Here is a 19,837-nt window from a genome sequence, read left to right on the forward strand (position 1 = left end):
TCTTGACAGGTTAGGTCAGAGGGTCCCAGACGTAAAAATGAAATCAGGATTAAATGTGATCTTAATCCAGTTCTACCCTCTGGCTTTACAGGATCCCAGCATCACTGCCCACAGTCACGTGGCCAGTTCCATGCTGAGTCAAGCCCAGAATGGCCTCTCTCCTCTCCCACTGCCCTTTCTATGACATGGGGCTGCCTTTACTTCCTACACTGTGTCAACAGCTAATTCCTCCCAGCCTGTGAGGTTGGGAGAGAACAGGTGAGGATTGCAAGTACCACACCCTCCACCTGCTCACATGGTCACATCCACTGAGATGGACTGGCATCACACCAGAGGGAAGGCGGGACGTGGGGAGTTCATCTATTATTACCCATGCACTTTTCGAGCGAGGGCTGAGCCTCAGCCCTGAGGCTGCCGGGTGGAGAGCTCAACCTCAGGGGCAGGAAGACAGGTGGGCACCTGCGTTCAGGGCATTGCTAGGCTTCATAGCGACTACTGCCCCACAGAACTCTCCCTCAGGACGGATGCTAGCACTTCTTAGCAAGCCTTTCTTCTCTGCTATATATCTGGGACGTTGAAGGATAAGAAAAAAATAATAAGCACCACAACAATTGACATTTAATAACCCCTGACTATGTGGAGGACATTGTGCTAAGTACTTGACATGATTAATCTCATTTAATCCTCACCACAATACCATGGCATAGGCACTGGTATTATTCCCAATTTACAGAGGGAGAAACTAGAAAGTTAAGCAACCCTCCCACGGCCCCAGAGCCTGAGGGTTAGCATTCCATCCAAATCCAGTAAATCTTTGAAGGCTATACAAATATCAGCCAGGTGGCCTAGGGCAAGTCACTCAACCTCTCAGAGCATTAGTTTATGGTGTCAATGGGTATAATGATACCGTATTTCCCTGAAAATAAGACCTACCCATAAAATAAGCCCTAGCAGGGTTTCTAAGCATTTGCACAATAGAAGCCCTACCCCGAAAATAAGACCCAGTGATGGGTGTAGCTATGCAGCGTATCTGCACAACCCATGTATTTCGTTGTAGAGCTGTAAAGAAGACCAGTAGCCCTTCTCAACTGCCCCATGAGCACTCTATTGCTCGACATGAGAGATTGGGGCCAATGGTTCTAAAGGAAATAGAGTCTCAAGACATTCAGGATGGAATTCAGGGTTTGGAGAGTTATGATGATGTTCCAGAAGAAGACGACTTAACTATATTTGAATAAATGTAGATTGTTGTGCCATACTTAAAAAAAATAACACATCCCCTGAAAATAAGCCCTAGGGTGTCTTCTTGAGGAAAAATAAATATAAGACCCTGTCTTATATTTGGAGAAACACGGTACCTGCCTTGCAGGTATGTCATGCAGAGTAGATATAATACATGTAAAGTGCTTAGCACAGAGACTATCTATATTGCATCAAATTCTTCATACAGAGAAGCTGTATGTGTCCTCTTCCTGGTTATTCTCAGTTATTATACAAAAATTCATGGGAAAAGAAATATGTATCCTAATACCTCCATAAGAATAAGTATGGAAGGAAGGTACAGTGAGGGCACTGGAAGGCCATAGGGTCATGGACACAGTAAGAGAGCCCAAAGAATATTTTACTTATCCCATTTTGGTCCAGGTCTGTCCAACCAATGGAAGATAAGCTATTATCAATGTTATAAAATTAGACAAGGGGTATTTATGGACTGGACAATGGAGAGCCTCACTTGTCAAGGACATTATTCCTGGACCCCAATGGGATTCCCAGGGGAAAACTGAGCTCACTTCTATAGTATTACAATAGCCATGGCATGGAGCAGTTGCATGCACCAATGCCAGCATCTCAGAGATTACTGTCCATCTCATCCTCACAGCAACCCCAACAAATGGGAATTATTCTGCCTCTTTCAGCAGAGGAGGGTGCAAACCCAAGTCTGCTTTATTTATAAGCCCATGACCTTAAAATACTGTACATACTAGAAAAGTCTGGTTGTAAGAGGAAAAAATCAATTCAATATACTACAAGTAAAGGGGAAATTTTATTATGTAAATAATATTTTACAGGTTCCTGAGTAAGGAGGCAGAATTAGGAATAAAAAAAATTGTCTATTCACCAGTCTCTATCTCTCCATCTTTTGCATCAGTTTTCCTTTCCTCTTTGTAGAAGACCTCTCTTTCTCAGCCCTATTGTAGAATTAGCCATTTCGTACTTCTAAAGTTATCTGCCACTGATCCAGCATCTCATGAATATTTCTTTTCAAATACCCAGAGAAGAATTCTATTGGTCCCTCTCAAGTCAATTGTCTTCCAGTGTTTGTTCTGGTCGGGGACCAGCAAAAACATGGCAAGCGGAATCCATCCTGTGAATTTCAGATAATAGAGAAAGGGATTGATGCTCAGGGGTAGATAAGCATTAGAAAAGGTATCCTCTAGAGAGCTATACTGCTTTCCTATAAGATATTGAAGCATTTTTTTTTTCATTTCAGAACATTCAAACCAAGTATGGTCTGTATTCAACAAGTATTAACGGAGGAAGGTGTAATAAGGATATTTAGTTGCGAAAGACATCGATTTAGGCAGAGAAATTAGTGAATCTGGAATGTGGAGTAGCCAAAGAAATTAAAACACACCAGACCAGTCTACTAGTAGGGTCTTTATACGTTGTCTGTGCTCCATAGCAGTTCTGTCCAATAGAAATAAAATGCAAATCACATAAGTAATTTCAAACATTCTTCTAGTCACATGTTTTAAAAAGTGAAAGGTAAGAGATAAAATTCATTTTGATAATATAATTTGTTTAACCTGATATCCAAAATATTATCATTTTAACATGTAATCAATATTAAGTATTATTAATGAGATATTTTACATTTTTTTGTACTAAGTCTTCAAAATTTAATGAGTCTTTTACATCTCAGTTTGGATGTTATATTTTTATTGGGAGTATTTGATCTGTATTTACATTTTCAGTTGAAAAAGTAGACCTACAATCACGATCCATTATTTTACATTATCTCTCATTATTTATATGGGATGAAATGAAATGAATTCCAGGGTTTCCAGTTATTTCTCACTGAGCTGGTTTATTGCCTAGGCTCTCTCTAAGTAGAGATGATAGTGAATAAAATGTCCATGCTGGGACTGTGGGCTCCCACCCACAAAGCAAAAAATAGCTATTAATAGAAACTGCAAGATACCTTTGTTCACTTCTTTGCTTGGTTTATACAACAACAAATAATTTTTTTTTCATCGATTGAACTGATTATGTTGAACATTTTTGAGATTTTTACTTTTACTTTTTTTTAACATTGAAAAAAATCAGTCTTCCTTAGGATAACTCTTTCCTTGTCCTCTGAAATTCTATAATTGCAGGGAAAAGGGGGTCAGGAGGTGCTAACAGTACAAATCACTGATGTCAAAATGCTAATTCTTGCAGACAGCATTTCATTTCTTTCTTTTTCTTTTTTTTTTAAACAGTCTCACTCTGTTTCCTGGGCTAGAGTGCCATGGCATCAGCCTAGCTCACAGCAACCTCAAACTCCTAGGTTCAAGCAATCCTCCTGCCTCAGCCTCCCGAGGAGCTGGGACTACAGGCATGTGCCACCATGCCCGGCTAATTTTTTTCTATGTATACTTTTAGTTGGCCAATTAATTTCTTTCTATTTTTAATAGAGACGAGGTCCTGCTCTTGCTCAGCCTGGTCTCGAACTCCTAGGATTACCGGCGTGAGCCACTGCGCCTGGCCATCGGCCAGCATTTCTTAGCAAGGAATTAACAGCCACTATGGAGAGCACCCAGGCAAGACTTGCAAACTGAACGATGGTCATGACCTTCTAGCTCTAGAAGCCCAGGGGGTTAGGGGCTGTGAGTAAAATCACGTAAAGATAGCACGCGCCTGCCAGCTCCTCTCATGCTCTCCTCTCCTTGGTATTGCTGGGCCTGGTAGGGCCTCGGCTTTTCTTATTCTTTTTATTCGTGCTTCGATGATTCAGGGAGGGAAGAGATAGCTCCAGCTCCCTTTTCTTGGCGTCCCAGTCTCCGTCCCTATCATCCAGGGGCAGCCCCTTCTGCAGGGCGGCGAGGCGGTGGTCCCGGCACTCGGGCTCGGCCCTAGGAAAGAAGGGGGGAAGGCTCTGAACTCGGGGAGCAGCGGGGGCCTGTCTTCCTGAGCTGCTAGCATGGGGCAATCGGCAGCCCAGGAGGAAGGAGGCCACGTGCGAGCATTCCCAAGTGTACACTTAAGGAGGCCCCACGCACTAAAGAAAGGAAAACTGGTGCCCCCGCAGTGAGGTGTTAACACAGACCCAAAGACAGTCACTGGGCTTGCAGAAGATGCTGCTAATTCTTAAAGTGCTCACATTTGTAAAGCAACCTGCCCATGATTGGGAGGCTGTTTGCCTTTGTTTATTTTTAATTGTATTATTCCTAGTTATAAGAATGATGTATGGTCTTTGTATAAAATTTGGAAGTAGAGAAACATATAAGGAAGAAAATAAAAACCACCCATAATGACATATGTATTATATGGATGGATGGATTATGTAAAAAATATAGATAATCATACATGGATGGATGGATAATAGATAAACAGATAAAGAGACGGACAAATGGGTTATCATACACACATAGACAATGGGAAGTTTTGTAGATGAAGCCAAAGGTGAGTATGTGACTTGTTTGAAAACATCGGTGACCGTCACTTCATAGAGATAAAATTTGAACCAATATGAGGACAAATGGAATTTGAGAGGCTAAGTGATATATAGGAAGGGCAAACAGCATCCTGAGTGCAAACCTCTATGAAAAGCACATTTCATTCAAAGCACAGCAAGCCTGCCTGTCCCTCACTGTCCCCTCCCCAAGTTGGAAATGACCTTTCGATCTTCAGACCACAGAGCGTCGTCCCTCCTCCGCCTTGTCACTCTCTATCCTGTATTTGTGTTATTTATGTAAACAAGCGATTTCCTCTCCCAGACTTCTTGATGTCCAGCACTGTACCTGACTTATCTTTAGGCCCTTTTCAGTGTCTTACTCAATCACCTGCACATAGTAGGACTCGAAAATATCTGTGGCATGAGTGGTTTATCACTTAGGGAGGCTGAATCAAAAACTTAAATTGCTCCAGGTGATCCCTAGGATATTATTCGGAAAATTATCAAGCACTGTCTACGCTTCTTTTGCAATTCTCTTATGTCCTTTTTCTTTCTTCATTATCCTAGCCTGGGAGCTCACTTACTCACAAGGTGAATCGTTAAGAAATTTCTTAAGTGATCTCCTTGCCTGAAGTCTGTCTTCACTTCTACCTACACAGCGCCATTGGCACCTTCCCGGTTACACGAGTAAATTGCTAAGGCATCTATTCCAGCTTGTCAGTCCCCTGCTGAGCTCACACTCATCTACTTGCCCGGCTCACTATGGTCACCCACCCACTCACCTGACCATAACCTCTATTCCTGTCTAGTGTGAATCTCTACTTAGCCAGGCCACTCCTCCCTGCACCGTCCCTCTATCTCCTCACATATACACACCACCTATGCCTTCCAAGTTGTGCCTTCGCTCCAAATCAACAGTTTTCCTCCCATTAGCCAGATCCTAGCTATCTTTCAAGGTCCAGACTAATTTCCCCTTACTCAAGGATTCTTCTTTCTAAACCCTTTGTCAGAAGGGAAGTTCCTAGCGGGAGTAGAAACTGCTTATGCTGATCAGTAGAAATGACCGGCACATGATGTGATTGACCTTTGTCATTTTTCTCTGCTCATCACTGCCTGTATACTTTCCATGGTAATAGCGCTCCCCACTATTTGCGGGGGAGTTATGCTGAGATCGTGTATCATGTTCATCCACCCACAGGTCACTAGGGAGGGATTGAGATTACTCAGAGAAAGTCAGTAGTAGAGGACAGCCAAGGACAGGACCCTGAGGAATTTCAGCATCTAAAAGGCATGCAAGAGTAAATCATGAGATTTATTCTTAGGAAAAGCATGTACCAAAATCATGAGACATGAACAGAGAGATAAAAGGAAAACTAAAAGAGAGTAGCATCAGATAAAGCAAAGGAGAAGAGTTTCAGGAATATCAAATACTGAATTAAGAAGAGGTAAGATGTGTATTGAGAAGAGGCCAATGGTTGAGCAAGGAGCTCCCTGGTAACTTGGGTGAGAGCTGATTCAGTAGAAGGAAGGGGGAAGAAGTCTGAAAAGTGGGTGAGGGTGAGAAAGTAGAGACAATTGTGCAGATTGATGTGTAAGTAGCTTAGAAGTATAGGGAAGAAGAAAGACGCAGCAGAAGTTAGAGGGGCCTTTGACTTTTGTGTGTGTGTGTTTCATAGACTGTATTTGAACATGTTCACACATCAAAAGGAAGTCACAGGAAGGAACAGAAAAAAACTAAAAATTCAGGAGAAAGAATAAAAATATAACAAAGAATACATGAATGGAGCCGGGCGCGGTGGCTCACGCCTGTAATCCTAGCACTCTGGGAGGCTGAGGCGGGCGGATTGCTCGAGGTCAGGAGTTCGAAACCAGCCTGAGCAAGAGCGAGACCCCGTCTCTACTATAAATAGAAAGAAATTAATTGGCCAACTAATATATATATAAAATTAGCCGGGCATGGTGGCGCATGCCTGTAGTCCCAGCTACTCGGGAGGCTGAGGCAGAAGGATTGCTTGAGCCCAGGAGTTTGAGGTTGCTGTGAGCTAGGCTGACGCCACGGCACTCACTCTAGCCTGGTCAATAAGCGAGACTCTGTCTCAAAAAAAAAAAAAAAAAAAAGAATACATGAATGATGGTCTTGTAGAACAGCACTCACCAATCTTTTTGGCACCAGGGACTCGTTTCCTAAAAGACAATTTTTCCATGGACCGGGGTTGGGGGCTGGTGTGAGGATGATTCAAGTGCATCACATTTATTGTGCAGTCAAACCTCTCTGCTAATGATAATCTGTATTTGCAGCCACTCCCCAGCGCTAGCATCACTCCCTCGGCCCCACCTCAGGTCATCAGGCATTAGATTCTCATAAGGAGTGCAACCGAGATCCCTTGCATGTGGAATTTATAGTAGGGTTCGAGAATCTATGAGAATCCAATGCCACTGCTGATCTAACAGGAGGTGGAGCTCAGGCAGCAATGCCAGCAATGGAAAGTGGCTATAAATACAGATGAAGCTTTGCTCACTCACCCACCACTCACCTCCTGCTGTGCAGCCCAGTTCCTATCAGGCCACTGATGGGTACCAGTCCACCGCCCAGGGGATGGGGACCACAGTTATAGAAGACATAAAAGGTTGCATAAAGGGTCCATATGGAAGGATAACACTTTTCACAGGAGGGACAGGAAGGCAAGAAGAAACTGATATCAGTGTTTATAAAATCTATAGATGTAGGGGTTGAAAAATCTGTCCCCCATGACTTCAATATTCTCTCTGAGGCAGAAGACTTACCCTCTGAGAAGCTCAGGTGTGATGGGGACTTGGAATTGTCAAATAGAGAGTATGACAGGAAGAGACAGCCAAGCTGCTCTGAGGGCTCCACTAAAGGAGGAAATCATAAAAGTTCTGGGGATATCCATCTACTTATTTATGGGATTGTTTCTAGCTGACCATGCATAGGAGTCAGGAAGACAGAGATTCATCCAAGGTTGGGAATTCTGGGTTATATGCTACAAAAGGACCAAGGATTGGGAAGTTAAGGCTAGCAGGAAGACCATGGAAGAAATAGTGTATAGTGGTATCCAGATGGCAGGGGAAATTAGTGACACCTTCAGGCAGGTGATAGATTTGGAGAAAAAAGACAAGTTGGATGAGAAGAAATCTTCAAGGACCTGTGTGGTGACCCAGGAACTGATAAAGTGAAGGGAGCTATGGTCACACAGTATGGCAGAGTTTTAAAAAGTTCAGAGAACAATGCTGATGCTGAGGTCCACAGTGGATGGAGATCATGGAACGTGGGGGGTAACAGCAGAAATCGGGGAGAAGAGACAGGCTGCGAGTCAGGACTTGAGGTTCTGCCTCTTTACTCCCCAAATCACCGCAATCGTGATTTTGGATATTTTTAATGTGAGACACCGCCTTTAAAAGAGGGTCTCTTGGGTTACTTCTACAGATAACCAATTTCATCACAGGCAAAAATTTATTAGTTTAACATTCTGAAGATAACTGTAGTTTGAAGTTCTTAGCAGGGCATTTCATTGCTGTCCTCCTCCCCGACCATGAACTGCCCCTACAGAGAGATTTGCTGTCTGTCTCACTTGGTTTCCAAGCAACGATGCCCTCCCTCTATGACTCTATTTTTTCTTATATGAATTACTTGTTGACCCAATCAAATGATAAATTCCTAAATTTTATTTCCATCCCTCTCAGAGATATAACTGTTATGTACGTAATTGGCACTTAATTATGTTTGAATGCTCAGTAGAATGAAAAAATGAACAAAGGCTAGACGGATTTCTATCTTTGGTGTGTGGATAGGTAGGGGGTTCATAGATGAACATAGAAGTTTAAAAAGATAGAAAGGTCCTGAAAAATAGAAAAAGCCTAATTCACAAGCCTCATTTTATTTATTTTTTATTTTTATTTTTACCTGAATACATTCTGCACAGAAACCAGCCTCATTTATTTATTTATTTATTTATTTATTTATTTATTTATTTAGAGACAGAGTCTCGCTTTGTTGCCCAGGCTAGAGCGAGTGCCCATGGCGTCAGCCTAGCTCACAGCAACCTCAAACTCCTGAGCTCAAGCAATCCTGCTGCCTCAGCCTCCTGAGTAGCTAGGACTACAGGCATGCGCTAATTTTTTCTATATATATATTAGTTGGCCAATTAATTTCTTTGTATTTATAGTAGAGACGGGGCTCTCTCTCAGGCTGGTTTCGAACTCCTGACCTCGAGCAATCCGCTGGCCTCAGCCTCCCAGACAGCCTCATTTTAAATACGAGAAGATCAAGGGTCAGGAAGGTGACTTGACTTGCACGAGGCCACAAAGCTAGTTTCAGAAAGCTGAAGGTCATGATTCTCGTACCATGTCCCATCTTCAGACTTGATATCCCCACTCTCTTATCTGAGACCACTTTTGTAGAATCTAAAACAATAGGTCAATATAGTTTTCACCCACAAACTAGCCATTTCAATGAAAAAGTTAATTAAATAGCTCAATTTAAAAAATCAATAAAAACAATCATCCATTGTCTGGAAGTTCCTCATTTCATTTTCATTGACCTGAGACCACTGTGTCAGCCAAGACCTTTATCATAGACTCCTGTTTCTCTGCCCCTTCTATAGGTGAAAAAAAAAAAAAAAATTAAACTTACTTCTCCAGAAATGCCACGCAGGCTTTCTGCCCATAGATCTGTGCAATCCTCCTTGGTGTGTCACCGAAGAAGTCTGGGGCATCAATGGCTGCATGCAATGCGTGGAGAGTCCTGAGCACATTCAGGTGGCCTGACTCAGCTGCAAAATGAGCGGGGGTCCAGCCCACGTCGGTGACCAGGCAGGGCCTGGCTCCATATTCTATCAGGAGGTGCACCACTTCCATTTGCCCTTACGTGGACCAAGGAGAAACAGGATGAGGGTAAGCTAAAAATGTCTCTGGTGGCCTGAGGCCAGGGCCACCCTAGCTAACACAATGGAAGGACTCTGGAGAGCCTTTGAGGAGCCTCCAGTTTCCTGTCATCATCCCCTCCTCCCTTCTGGCCCCTTCTTACCAGGGACTCAGGGCCCTGCCTTCACCTCATGAACCTTGCCCCAGCCTGAGCTTGCCCCTCCCAGTGTTCCCTGTACCCCTCCCCTGTCTGCTGCCTCAGGCCCTGCCTAGGAATCTTGCTTTTTCTCTCCCAAGTCACACTCTACTTGCCTATTGCAAAGGTCCTTTCTGCTTTTGGTAGTCTCAATGCTGACTTCAAAAACAAGTGTTTTAAGTCCCATTTACATTACAGCTAGCACAGGTTAAGAGCAGGCTTTCTAGTCAACAGATGTGAGTTCATATCCTGAGAATACCACTTGCTAACAAGTGGCACCTCGGACAAGAAACGAGTGTCTGAGGCTCAGTTTCTTCATTTGTAAATTAAGGATATCACCTTGCTGAATTCTTATGGCATACAGGTAAAGTCACAGGCATAGAGTACACAGCGTAGTGCCCAGCACATAGCAAATGCTCACTAAAAGGCATTGTAGTATAGCTACCATCACTTTGTACTTAGATGTCTGCAAAACTATTCCAACTAATTTCTCTGCAGCCAGTCTTGCTTCCTGCCAACCTATTCTTCATACAGGAGTCAAAACAAACTTTTCAAAAGCAAGGCTGACTACAACACATTCTTTTTTTTTTTTTTTTTTTTTTTTTGAGACAGAGTTTCACTTTGTTGCCGGGCTAGAGTGCTGTGGCGTCAGCCTAGCTCACAGCAACCTCAAACTCCAGGGCTAAAGCGATCCTCCTGTCTCAGCCTCCCGAGTAGCTGGGACTACAGACCTGCACCACCATGCCTGGCTAATTTTTTCTATATATTTTTAGTTGGCCAATTAATTTCTTTCTATTTTTCAGTAGAGACGGGGTCTCGCTCTTGCTCAGGCTGGTTTTCGAACTCCTGACCTTGAGTGATCCGCCCGCCTTGACCTAACACATTCTTACTGAACCTTCTTCAGTGGGTTCAATACCAAAGCCCTCACAAGGCCATTGGCTGAGTTTTTGCCACTAGCCTCCTCCAATTCTATAAGTGAGCCATGTTCGGCATTCCATGATGAACGAGACAAAGACCCGATTCTTCTCCATGATGTTCCGTTCCTGGCAGAGCTTGAGAGAGCAAAGGATTAATATTGGGAGCAGACTATATGATAAGCACTGCACATACATTGTCTTTCTGAATCCCCACCACAGGACTCCAAGGTAGCATTCCTGTCCCCATTACATAGATGAATAAACTGAGGCTCAGAGATGCTAAATCACTTGCTTAAGGTGCTACAGTTAATAAGTGGCAGTGTCAGGATTGAAATGTTCCATCTGGCCCCAAGGAAGTGTTCTTTCTACCCTTCCATACGGCCTACTGACTGATATCCTCATGAATGGTGGACTCAGAAGGATGCCTCTACTCGGGCATTGCCCACTCACCTCTGATGGCAGCCCAGTGAAGTGGGGTCCGGTCATTCCAGTCCACATCCTTGTAGTTTGGGTCACAGAGACCTTTCTTCAAAATCTTTTTCACTACATTATAGTCCCCTGCAGCCACAGCTTGGTGGAGCTTTGTCATGTCTGACATTTTGGCCAATTCCATGACAGCAGAGAACTGTGGGAGAGACATGGCACTTGGGAAATACTGTACAATCCTTTACTGAGTTACTGCATGGATTTCTGTGTCATTGATTTTCTTTTCTGCTTCGTGACTTTGCATCCTGCGTGTGCTCTGCTGAGTGTGCACTTACATCTTAGCTGTGGTCAGTGGTTAGTGCATGCCGGAATCCTACCCTAAAACTATTGACACATGCAGAGTTATGTCCACACTCATGGGCTGGCACTCTGCTATCTGGCCTCAAACCACCATCCAGCGCTGTTTCTTATTCCTACTTCAAAGTTCCAGTAGGGTTACCTCTAGATAGTTGTGTAATTCCATCTTAACTTTCTTATTTGTAGAATAAGTATACGCTGCCAGGGTTGTTGTGAAGATAAGTGTCGATCCACATGAAAAGTTTATACTGGATTCAGAGCAGGTGCACTATGTAAATTAAATACCATTGCTACACCAGTTGGGGAGCTAAAAAGATGCAAACATACACAGAAATAGCTAAAAGCAGTTATTAATGTTATGCCATAAACCAGTAGTTCTCAAACTATAGTCTATAGACCCTTAGGGATCCCTGGGGCTCTCGCAGGGGATCCAAACTGTTTTCATTATATGAAAATGTTACTGCCCATGTTCACTGTGTAGACAATTATCCTGATGGTTCAAAATAAATGATGCAGAAAACAGCTGGTGCCTGGGCACAAAGCAGGGCAGTGATACCAAACTGGACTAGTAGTCATGCTGCTCACCGCACATGCACAGTTAAAAAAAAAGCCAGTTTCATAGGAACACCCTAAATGAGACAATTAGAATTATTTTTATTCCATCTTTACCTTTTATTATATAACTCAATAAATATTATTTTAAAATATTGTATAATATTGTATAATGAAATGTGTCAACATTGAGAAATATTCACCACCCCGTGGACCAATATTTTCCATATCATAGGTTGTTACAAAATCATGCATGGTAAAGAGACCCATTTGAAATAGACCAATGGATTTTAATTAAACAGCACAGAAAATGAACTGATATCATTTCAGATTCTACACTGCAACTGTAACCACATCAGACCAATCTGGCTCAACTTTTATGCAACAGAATTGTGAGTTGCGAAAGTTTATAGCAGCACAATTCACAATTGCAAAGCTATGGAAACAACTCAAGTGCCCATCAATTCATGAGTGGATTAATAAAACGTGGTATATGTATACCATGGAATACTACTCAGCTTTAAGAAACAATGGTGATATAGCACCTCTTGTATATTCCTGGATACAGCTGGAACCCATTCTACTAAGTGAAGTATTTCAAGAATGGAAAAACCAGCACCACATGTACTCACCAGCAAATTGGTATTAATGAATCAACACATAAGTGGACATATAGGAAAAACATTTATCGGGTGTCGGGAGGGTGGGAGGGGGGAGGAGGGGGGGCTAGATAGAACCACAACGAGTAAGATGTGCAACGTTTGGGGGATGGACATGCTTGAAGCTCTTACTCGAGGGGGGAGGAGGGCATGGGCAATATTAGTAACCTTAGCACTTGTACCCCCATAATATGCCAAAATATGCTAAAAAAACCAAAAAATAATAAAAAAAAGAATTGAGTTGTTTTTAGTTGCCATGGAACCCCGAGGTTGAAGGTCACATAACATGAGCATGCCCAGATGAACCAAGCATGCAACCACGGGCAGAACCTCAGTGGTTGGATCAAGGAGTGGGGACTGAAGTGAGAAGGGGACACCATATGGTGGGATTCATCAGATCACGCCTCCTGGCATCACCTCATTGCAAGATCCAATCAGATCACACCTCATTACCCTCTGTCTATAAACCCAGCCTAACCTCCTTGCTCAGGGACACACTGTTTTGGGAATTATCCCCAGTGCTATCCTTACTTGTATCAGCTAATAAAACCTCTTTGCACTAACCAACTTGGCCATGTCTATTGGCCTGATACCTGCCAAGTGACTGAACCCCTCTGTTTGGGAGGTAACACAACTAAACTTTAAGACACTACCACTTGTCCAATTTTGGTGCAGTGTCAAAGAAGAATATCCATAAATATCTAAAAATACTACTTTTTCCAACTTTATATATATATATATACTTATGTGTGTATATATGTGTGTATATATGTACACACACATATATAAAGATTTTCTGTGTATATTTCAACAAAACAAAGCAACAACATAACAAATGCAGAAGCAGATGAGAGAATTCAGCCATCTTCTATCAGCCAGGCATTAAAGAAATTAAAGGAGGCATGGAGTAAACCAATGCCAGTCTTCACATTACTTTTGTTTTGGAAAACATAGTTATTTTTCATAAAAATTATATATATTATGATATAATGAGTTTACATAGTTTTTTAAATGAACTAATCAACATTTAAAATTTTTTCTCGATTTTAATTTCTAAGAGAGTAAATGTTGATAGCTATAACCCACATAAACAGAAACTCTCTGGGGTTCTCGATAGTTTTTAAGAGTGCAAAGAACTCCTGAGACCGAATATTTGAGAAGTGCTGGTATAAACAAATGAGGAGATGAGACAGAAAACAAGAGTGGGGACAGAGCCACTTGAGATGGGGCCTTTGGGAATGCCTCTTTGATCTCAAGGTTTAAGTTGATTTCTCAAGAAGGAGCTGGAGTCAGAGTTGCCAACTGTGACCAGCAGCAGCAGCCACATCCTGGGGAACTTGTTAGAAGTGCAAATTCCTGGGCTCAACCCCAGACCTACTAAATCTGAAAGTCAGGTGAGTCTGCTGTACACCCGAAATGGGAGAAAAGCCCTGGAGGGAGAGAAAGAAAAGTAAACATAATTAAAATGCAATGCCCTCAGTGCCCAGGGGACAGCGAGAAAGAGCCATTCTGGAAGACTGGGAAATAAAAGGAGCTTTCCTCTAAAATGGACCTAAGCTGGGTCCCGAAGGGGTGGGTAAGAGACACCTAGTGACTGAGAGTGGTGGAGGACCCCAAGCCCAGGCATTGACGTCTACGCCCAGGAGGCTCACACTGCAAAATGCAAGTAGCTCCAACTTTAATGTGCAGATCAAGGGTTGGCAAACTTTTTCTGCACAGCCCCAAATAGTAAACATTGTTATGCCAAGAAGCAAAATTGAGGCTGTTATCTACGAACTTTATAGGAGAGAAAACTCCTGCCCCACCTTGCCCCATTTTCTTGGGGTAGATCAGTCCTCGTGCCCAGCGGCCCTCAGCTGGAGACATTCTCAGGGCAAAGAGAGCAGGCCTAAGGAAGGAGGGTCACCTTCCTTCTCTGCCCTAGTGACACCCAGATCCCAGCCAGCGATGCCTCCATCTCAGCTTGGCAGGTGGCCAGACACGAGGCGGCCCGCAGAATCACAGACTCCCACACTGAGATTTCACTGCTTTGTCCCAGCAGTTGCCAACAGCAGAGTCCCCAGTGTGTAGGTGGTGACCAGCAGGGCCCTGGGCAGCAGCCAGGCACAGCCGTGGGCTGCAGGGGCAAGTACTGGGAGCAGACGGGGCAGCAGGGGCAGAGTGTGCTGCCTGGGCTCACTTCCGGGAGTCTCAGAGCACTGGCCCACAGAGGCTCAACAACTCAGTCAGAGGCCTGCAAAAGTGGGATAAGGTAGATTTGGTCTGCAGACCAACCTTTGGGATATACCACTCATGTGTGGGGATCTTAGTAAAAGGCAGATTCTGCCTTCGTAGGTCTGGGACGGGGCCTGAGATCCCGCATTTGTAACAAGTTCCCATACCAGCTACTAGTTCATTCACAACACTTTGAGTAGCGATCTCTTTTGGGCTGAAAAGTCAGGGGTGGTCTGGCAGGCGGCAAGACTGGAGACCTGAGGAGGGAGTCAGGATGCAGCAGTTGCTTTCAACAGAGGGGCCGCATGAGAATCACCAGCAGATTTTTAAAAATACAGATGCCTGGGCTTCAGCCCAAAAGGAATCAGAATCTTTGGTGTGCAGGATCAGGGTTACACGTGTTGTGTGAAGCAGGTGCTCTATGCATACTCTGGTAGGTAACAGAGAAGATAACACAGATTGCATTTTAATTTTAAAGTTTGTTTTAATAGAAAACCCTTACACTGGAGTATGTAATCAATGATAAAATGGTAAAAAAAAATACCAGAGTGTTTCTAATTTGAGAATATCACTAAAAAAAAAACCATTTTTAGAATCAGTGTCTGGAAGCCTTTTTGTTTGTCTTTCCTACAAGCCTGTAAGCAGGTTTACACTTCCACCAACTACATTTGTTCCACACTTGAGTTCACACCAAGGAGATTTCACAACTGCCCATGGATGAGTTGCAATGCAAGTAGAAGTTTTCACTGGGGAGCAAAATTTATTTCCAGAGAGATGAAAAAGCTGATCCTAAAAAAATCATATGGAAATGCAAGGGACCCAGAGTAGCCAAAACAATCTTGAAAAAGAACAAAGTTGGAGGCCTCATGCTTCCTGATTCCAATAAGCATGCTGAGACAATCCAATGGGAAAAGAATAGATTTGTCAACAAATGGTGCTGAGACAACTGGATATAAGAATGAAGTTGGTTCTCTTCCTCACGAAGATTTATTCCTGTGTTTTCCTCCAAGAATGCTATAGTTTTAAGTCTTCTATTTAGGTCTGTGACCCATTTTGCATTAATTTTTAATACATGGCACACTTGTCAAAAAACAATTGGGCATAAATGTCAGGGTTAATTTCTAGACCCTCAATTCTATTCCATTGCTCTGTATATCTGTCCTTGTGCTAGTACCACACAGTCTCCATTCCTGTAGGTTTGTAGTAAGTTTTGAAATGGGAAAGTATGAGTCTATATACTCGAGAGAATGAAAACATATGCTCATCTAAAAATATGGACATGAATGTTCATAGCATCGTTCATAATAGGCGAAAAGTGGAAACATCCCAAATGTCCATCAGTGGATTAATGGGTAAATAAAATGTGAGACATCCATGTAATGGAATATTATTTGGCAATAAAAAGGAATGAAGTGCTGATAGATGCTTCATGGATGAACCTTGAAACATGCTAAGTGAAAGAAGTCAGTCATAGAAGACCACATATTATATCAGGGGTCCTCAGACTTTTTAAACAGGGGGCCAGTTCACTGTCACTCAGACTGTTGGAGCGTGCGCACTGTGGGCCCAGGACGAGTCAGCTGCTAAGCAGGACAGGCAGCTGCGGCAAAAACACCTGGCAGCCCGGATAAATGATGTCCTAGGCGGGCGGCATGTGGCCCTCGGGCCGTAGTTTGAGGACGCCTGTATTATAAGCTTCCATTTATGCAAAATGTCCAGAATAGGCAAATCTATAGAGACAGAATGCAGATTATTATTTTCCTAGGGCTGGGATCGGGGTGGCTGGGTGACTGCTGGTAAGTACAGTATTTCTTTTTGTGGCGATGAAATGTTCTCAAATTAGACTGTGGTAGGTGCCAGTTTCACAACTCTAAAATACCCACTGAATTGCACATTTTAAATGAATCCAATATTTTTGGTATTTGAATTATTTAAATACAGCTGCTTTTAAGAAATAAACCACTATTGTTAGAGGATTTCTATCAAATAAAACTTTTTTTTTTTTTTTGCAGAAAATATGTGCAATTCACTAGCCTATCATTGACTACTAAAATTTAGCAAACTTTCCTTTACATGAATCCTTGCTACTTTGGTTAAATTGCACTTGATTTTCTATCCTTCTGGTATATGTGTCTCAATTTGCAAAGTAGTCAGCAAATATAAGTTCTGATAAAGATGAGTGATCTGTAATAACTATAGTAAAAAGAGAGGGTAACGTAAAAATACTTACTATCTCGTATGAAACCCAAGGAGCTCTGTGCTGGCAGAAGTCTGAACTGTCTGGAGTGTTGCTGTGTTCACACCATGGAAACCGACCCCTCCTTCCTCATGAAAGCCACCAATCAACTGCAGCTTCCCTAGGTGTCTGGTGGGGTGGGACTGCCTCTCTGGGTCACATCGTAACTCTTCAATTCCAGTCTTCTTCTTTAGCACAAATGTGGTGGTCATTTACAGGCCTTTTCAAATAGCATTGGACGAAAACAAATTAAAATTTAAAAAAAAAGCCAATGATGGCCAGTCCACACGACACTGTGAAGGAGGTAAGCTGGTTAGTAACCATCTGTACACAGGAGACGTTTGACCTCCGTGGAGTCATGGGGACAGGAGACAGTGTGGGCCCTTCACGTTCAGAACCAGCTGTGAGATCTTGGACAGTGTCTTAATGTTACAGAGCTGCTTTTTTTTTTCACCAATAAAATGAAATTTTAACATTTTTTTTTCCTTAGGGCTATTAAAGATGATGAGCTGAAATAATTTGTAAAGCACTTGGCATAGGCTGGATGCTTAAATAAAAAGAACACCAATAAAAAATCCCTAGGTGCTTTCTCCTTGCCTTTTCTTTTTGCTCCTTGCTCTAAGCAAACATCAACCATATTTATGATGATGCTGATCTAAAAGACCCTCTTCCTTTCTCTTTCCCTCTCTTCCTTTATCCTTACTCCCTTTCTTTCTCTCTTTCTTTCTCTCTCTCTCTCTCTCTCTCTCTCTCTCTCTCTCTCTCTCTCTCTCTCTCTCTCTCTCTCTCTCCTTCTCCCAACCTCATTCTCCATCCATGTCTCTACCTATCTTCCTTCCCATATATATTTACTAAATACCATATATCTGCCAAACACGTTCTGGGCCCTGTGAAGAACAAGACAGTCACTGTTCCTGTCTTCTTTGAGCTTATAGTCTAGAGAAAAAAACAATATGCAAGAAAACAAATAAATGTACCCATGTAAATGCACAACATGTGCAAGTGCCATGAACAAAATATATGCAGTGGCGGAAAACTAAAGAAAGGATTATGGACAACCCGAGCAAGTGACATCCAAGCTGAGATTCGGCGCAAGAGAATAATCCAGACATCTGAGGAGCTGGGAGGGTGATCTAGGCAGAGGGAGGGAAGGAGCTTGGCTTACATGAGGAATAGGGAAGAGGAGGACACAGCTGGTTTATGAAGTGTGGGCAAGAAGAAGAAGAGGATGAGATTAGTAAGGGCAAGGACTTGATAGTTCAGGATCTTCTAGGAGAGTAAGGTCCTCCTTACTTACTCTAGGCAAGGAGTTTGGATTTTTATTCCAAGTACAAAAAGTAGTTTTTGCAAGGAATTTAAACAAAGATGATGATGGTGCAACTGTATTTTCTTAAAAGGTTACTTTGGCTGTTATGTGGAAATGGACTGAAGGGAGATGGACTGAAAGCTGGAAGACCACCAAGGTGGCTACTGCACAAGTCCAGACAAGAATGGACGGTGACCCAGAGAACCATGGCCAGGGAGAGGAGAGGGGTGAAAAGCATTATTTGGGAGGGATTATTGACACATGTTGTCAATGGATTAGACTTGAGTAGGGAGGGAAAGGGAGGAATCAAGGAGGACCATCATGTCATTGGTTTGATGAACCTGTTGGAAGGTGGTGGCATTGGTGGTGGCAGTGACAGGTAGGGACAGATTTGGGTAGGGGAAGGGTAGTACAAATTAATGGCAGTGACGGGTAGGGACAGATTTGGGTAGGGGAGGGATTGTACAAATTAGGCATTCCATTTGGATGTATTAAGTTTGAGATACGTGTAAGACATTCAAATCTCAAGTAGGAATCCAGAGTTCTGTGGCTTTTGGGCTAAAGATACATATTCTGGAGTCATCAGCATATAGGTGATATACACAGGTATAAGAATGCATAAGATAACCTAATTATAGCAGCTACAGAGGGGAGACCCAAGCCCCAAGCTCCCCAAGATCTAGTAGACCAAGAAAGAATTAGCAAAGGCGATTAAGAAGGACCACCAGGGAGGTATGAAGGGAACCAGGAGAATGTAGCCTCACAGAAAGAAGCCAAGGGAGCAGAGTATGGTTGGCAGCAGGAGCAGCCAATCATATCCAAGAGAGCAGTTTAATGACTGTCTATCACAAGCCAGAAAGAACGTAAGTGACACCCCATCCCCATCCTCAAGGAGCTGAATGTCTCATCACCCTTTCTAAGCTTCGTAACAGTTCCAGTTCAGCTTGATTTCACTGAGCTTGATGAGTAACTAGGATGTGCTGAGTGATGCAAGGGAACAAAAACAGGCCCTGTCCTCAAGGAGCTTGTCCTAAGTGACAGCTGGTGAGAAGTTGCTGCAGTTCCCATTAGCAAACTGCATGCACCTGAGGCCTTCACTTCCTTTACTTCACTTCCCTCTTGCATGTTGCCTTCCCCTAAACAGGTTTCTGACATCTAAGGTCTTGATAAGCCATGAGCTGGCCAGGGAGTAAGGCAACCAAAGGGAGGGGCCCCCAGATGTCTCACAAGTCAAGAGCGAGCTACTTCATTATATTAAAAAGAAGAAGGAGAAATGCCCTCCAAAAGGTTCAGAATATTGTAGTCTATTTTGAATAAAAAAATTTTGATATAACACACAAGGCTCTATATTAATGAAAACAATTACAAATGAATATAAAATCAAGTCAAAATAAATCCTGATCTTATAAAAATATTAATTCTTTGTACTCTACAAG

General features: G+C 42.8%; 1 protein-coding gene across 1 annotated transcript; it reads right to left on the reverse strand.

The window, feature by feature from the left end:
* Positions 1-460: 460 nt before the first annotated feature.
* Positions 461-17,314, reverse strand: ANKRD66 (ankyrin repeat domain 66). The gene is made up of 4 exons (XM_076003310.1): positions 17,090-17,314; positions 11,102-11,276; positions 9,309-9,537; positions 461-4,115 (listed from the first exon to the last, which is right to left on the reverse strand). The coding sequence occupies exons 2-4, from the start codon at positions 11,262-11,264 to the stop codon at positions 3,914-3,916; spliced, it is 594 nt and encodes a 197-aa protein (XP_075859425.1). The 5' UTR covers positions 11,265-11,276; positions 17,090-17,314; the 3' UTR covers positions 461-3,913.
* Positions 17,315-19,837: the final 2,523 nt, after the last annotated feature.

The sequence above is a fragment of the Microcebus murinus genome, chromosome 5, assembly GCF_040939455.1.
Source record: "Microcebus murinus isolate Inina chromosome 5, M.murinus_Inina_mat1.0, whole genome shotgun sequence".
In the NCBI taxonomy this organism is placed as follows: Eukaryota; Metazoa; Chordata; class Mammalia; order Primates; family Cheirogaleidae; genus Microcebus; species Microcebus murinus.

Bases quoted from the DNA above. Each gene is read 5' to 3' on its own strand.
- ANKRD66 (XM_076003310.1), bottom strand. From the start codon at position 11,264: ATGGAATTGGCCAAAATGTCAGACATGACAAAGCTCCACCAAGCTGTG. The intron at 9,538-11,101 runs GTGAGTGGGCAA...GGTCCACGTAAG, and splicing joins TCACTGGGCTGCCATCAGAG to GGCAAATGGAAGTGGTGCAC. The intron at 4,116-9,308 runs GTAAGTTTAATT...CTTCTTTCCTAG, and splicing joins TGCGTGGCATTTCTGGAGAA to GGCCGAGCCCGAGTGCCGGG.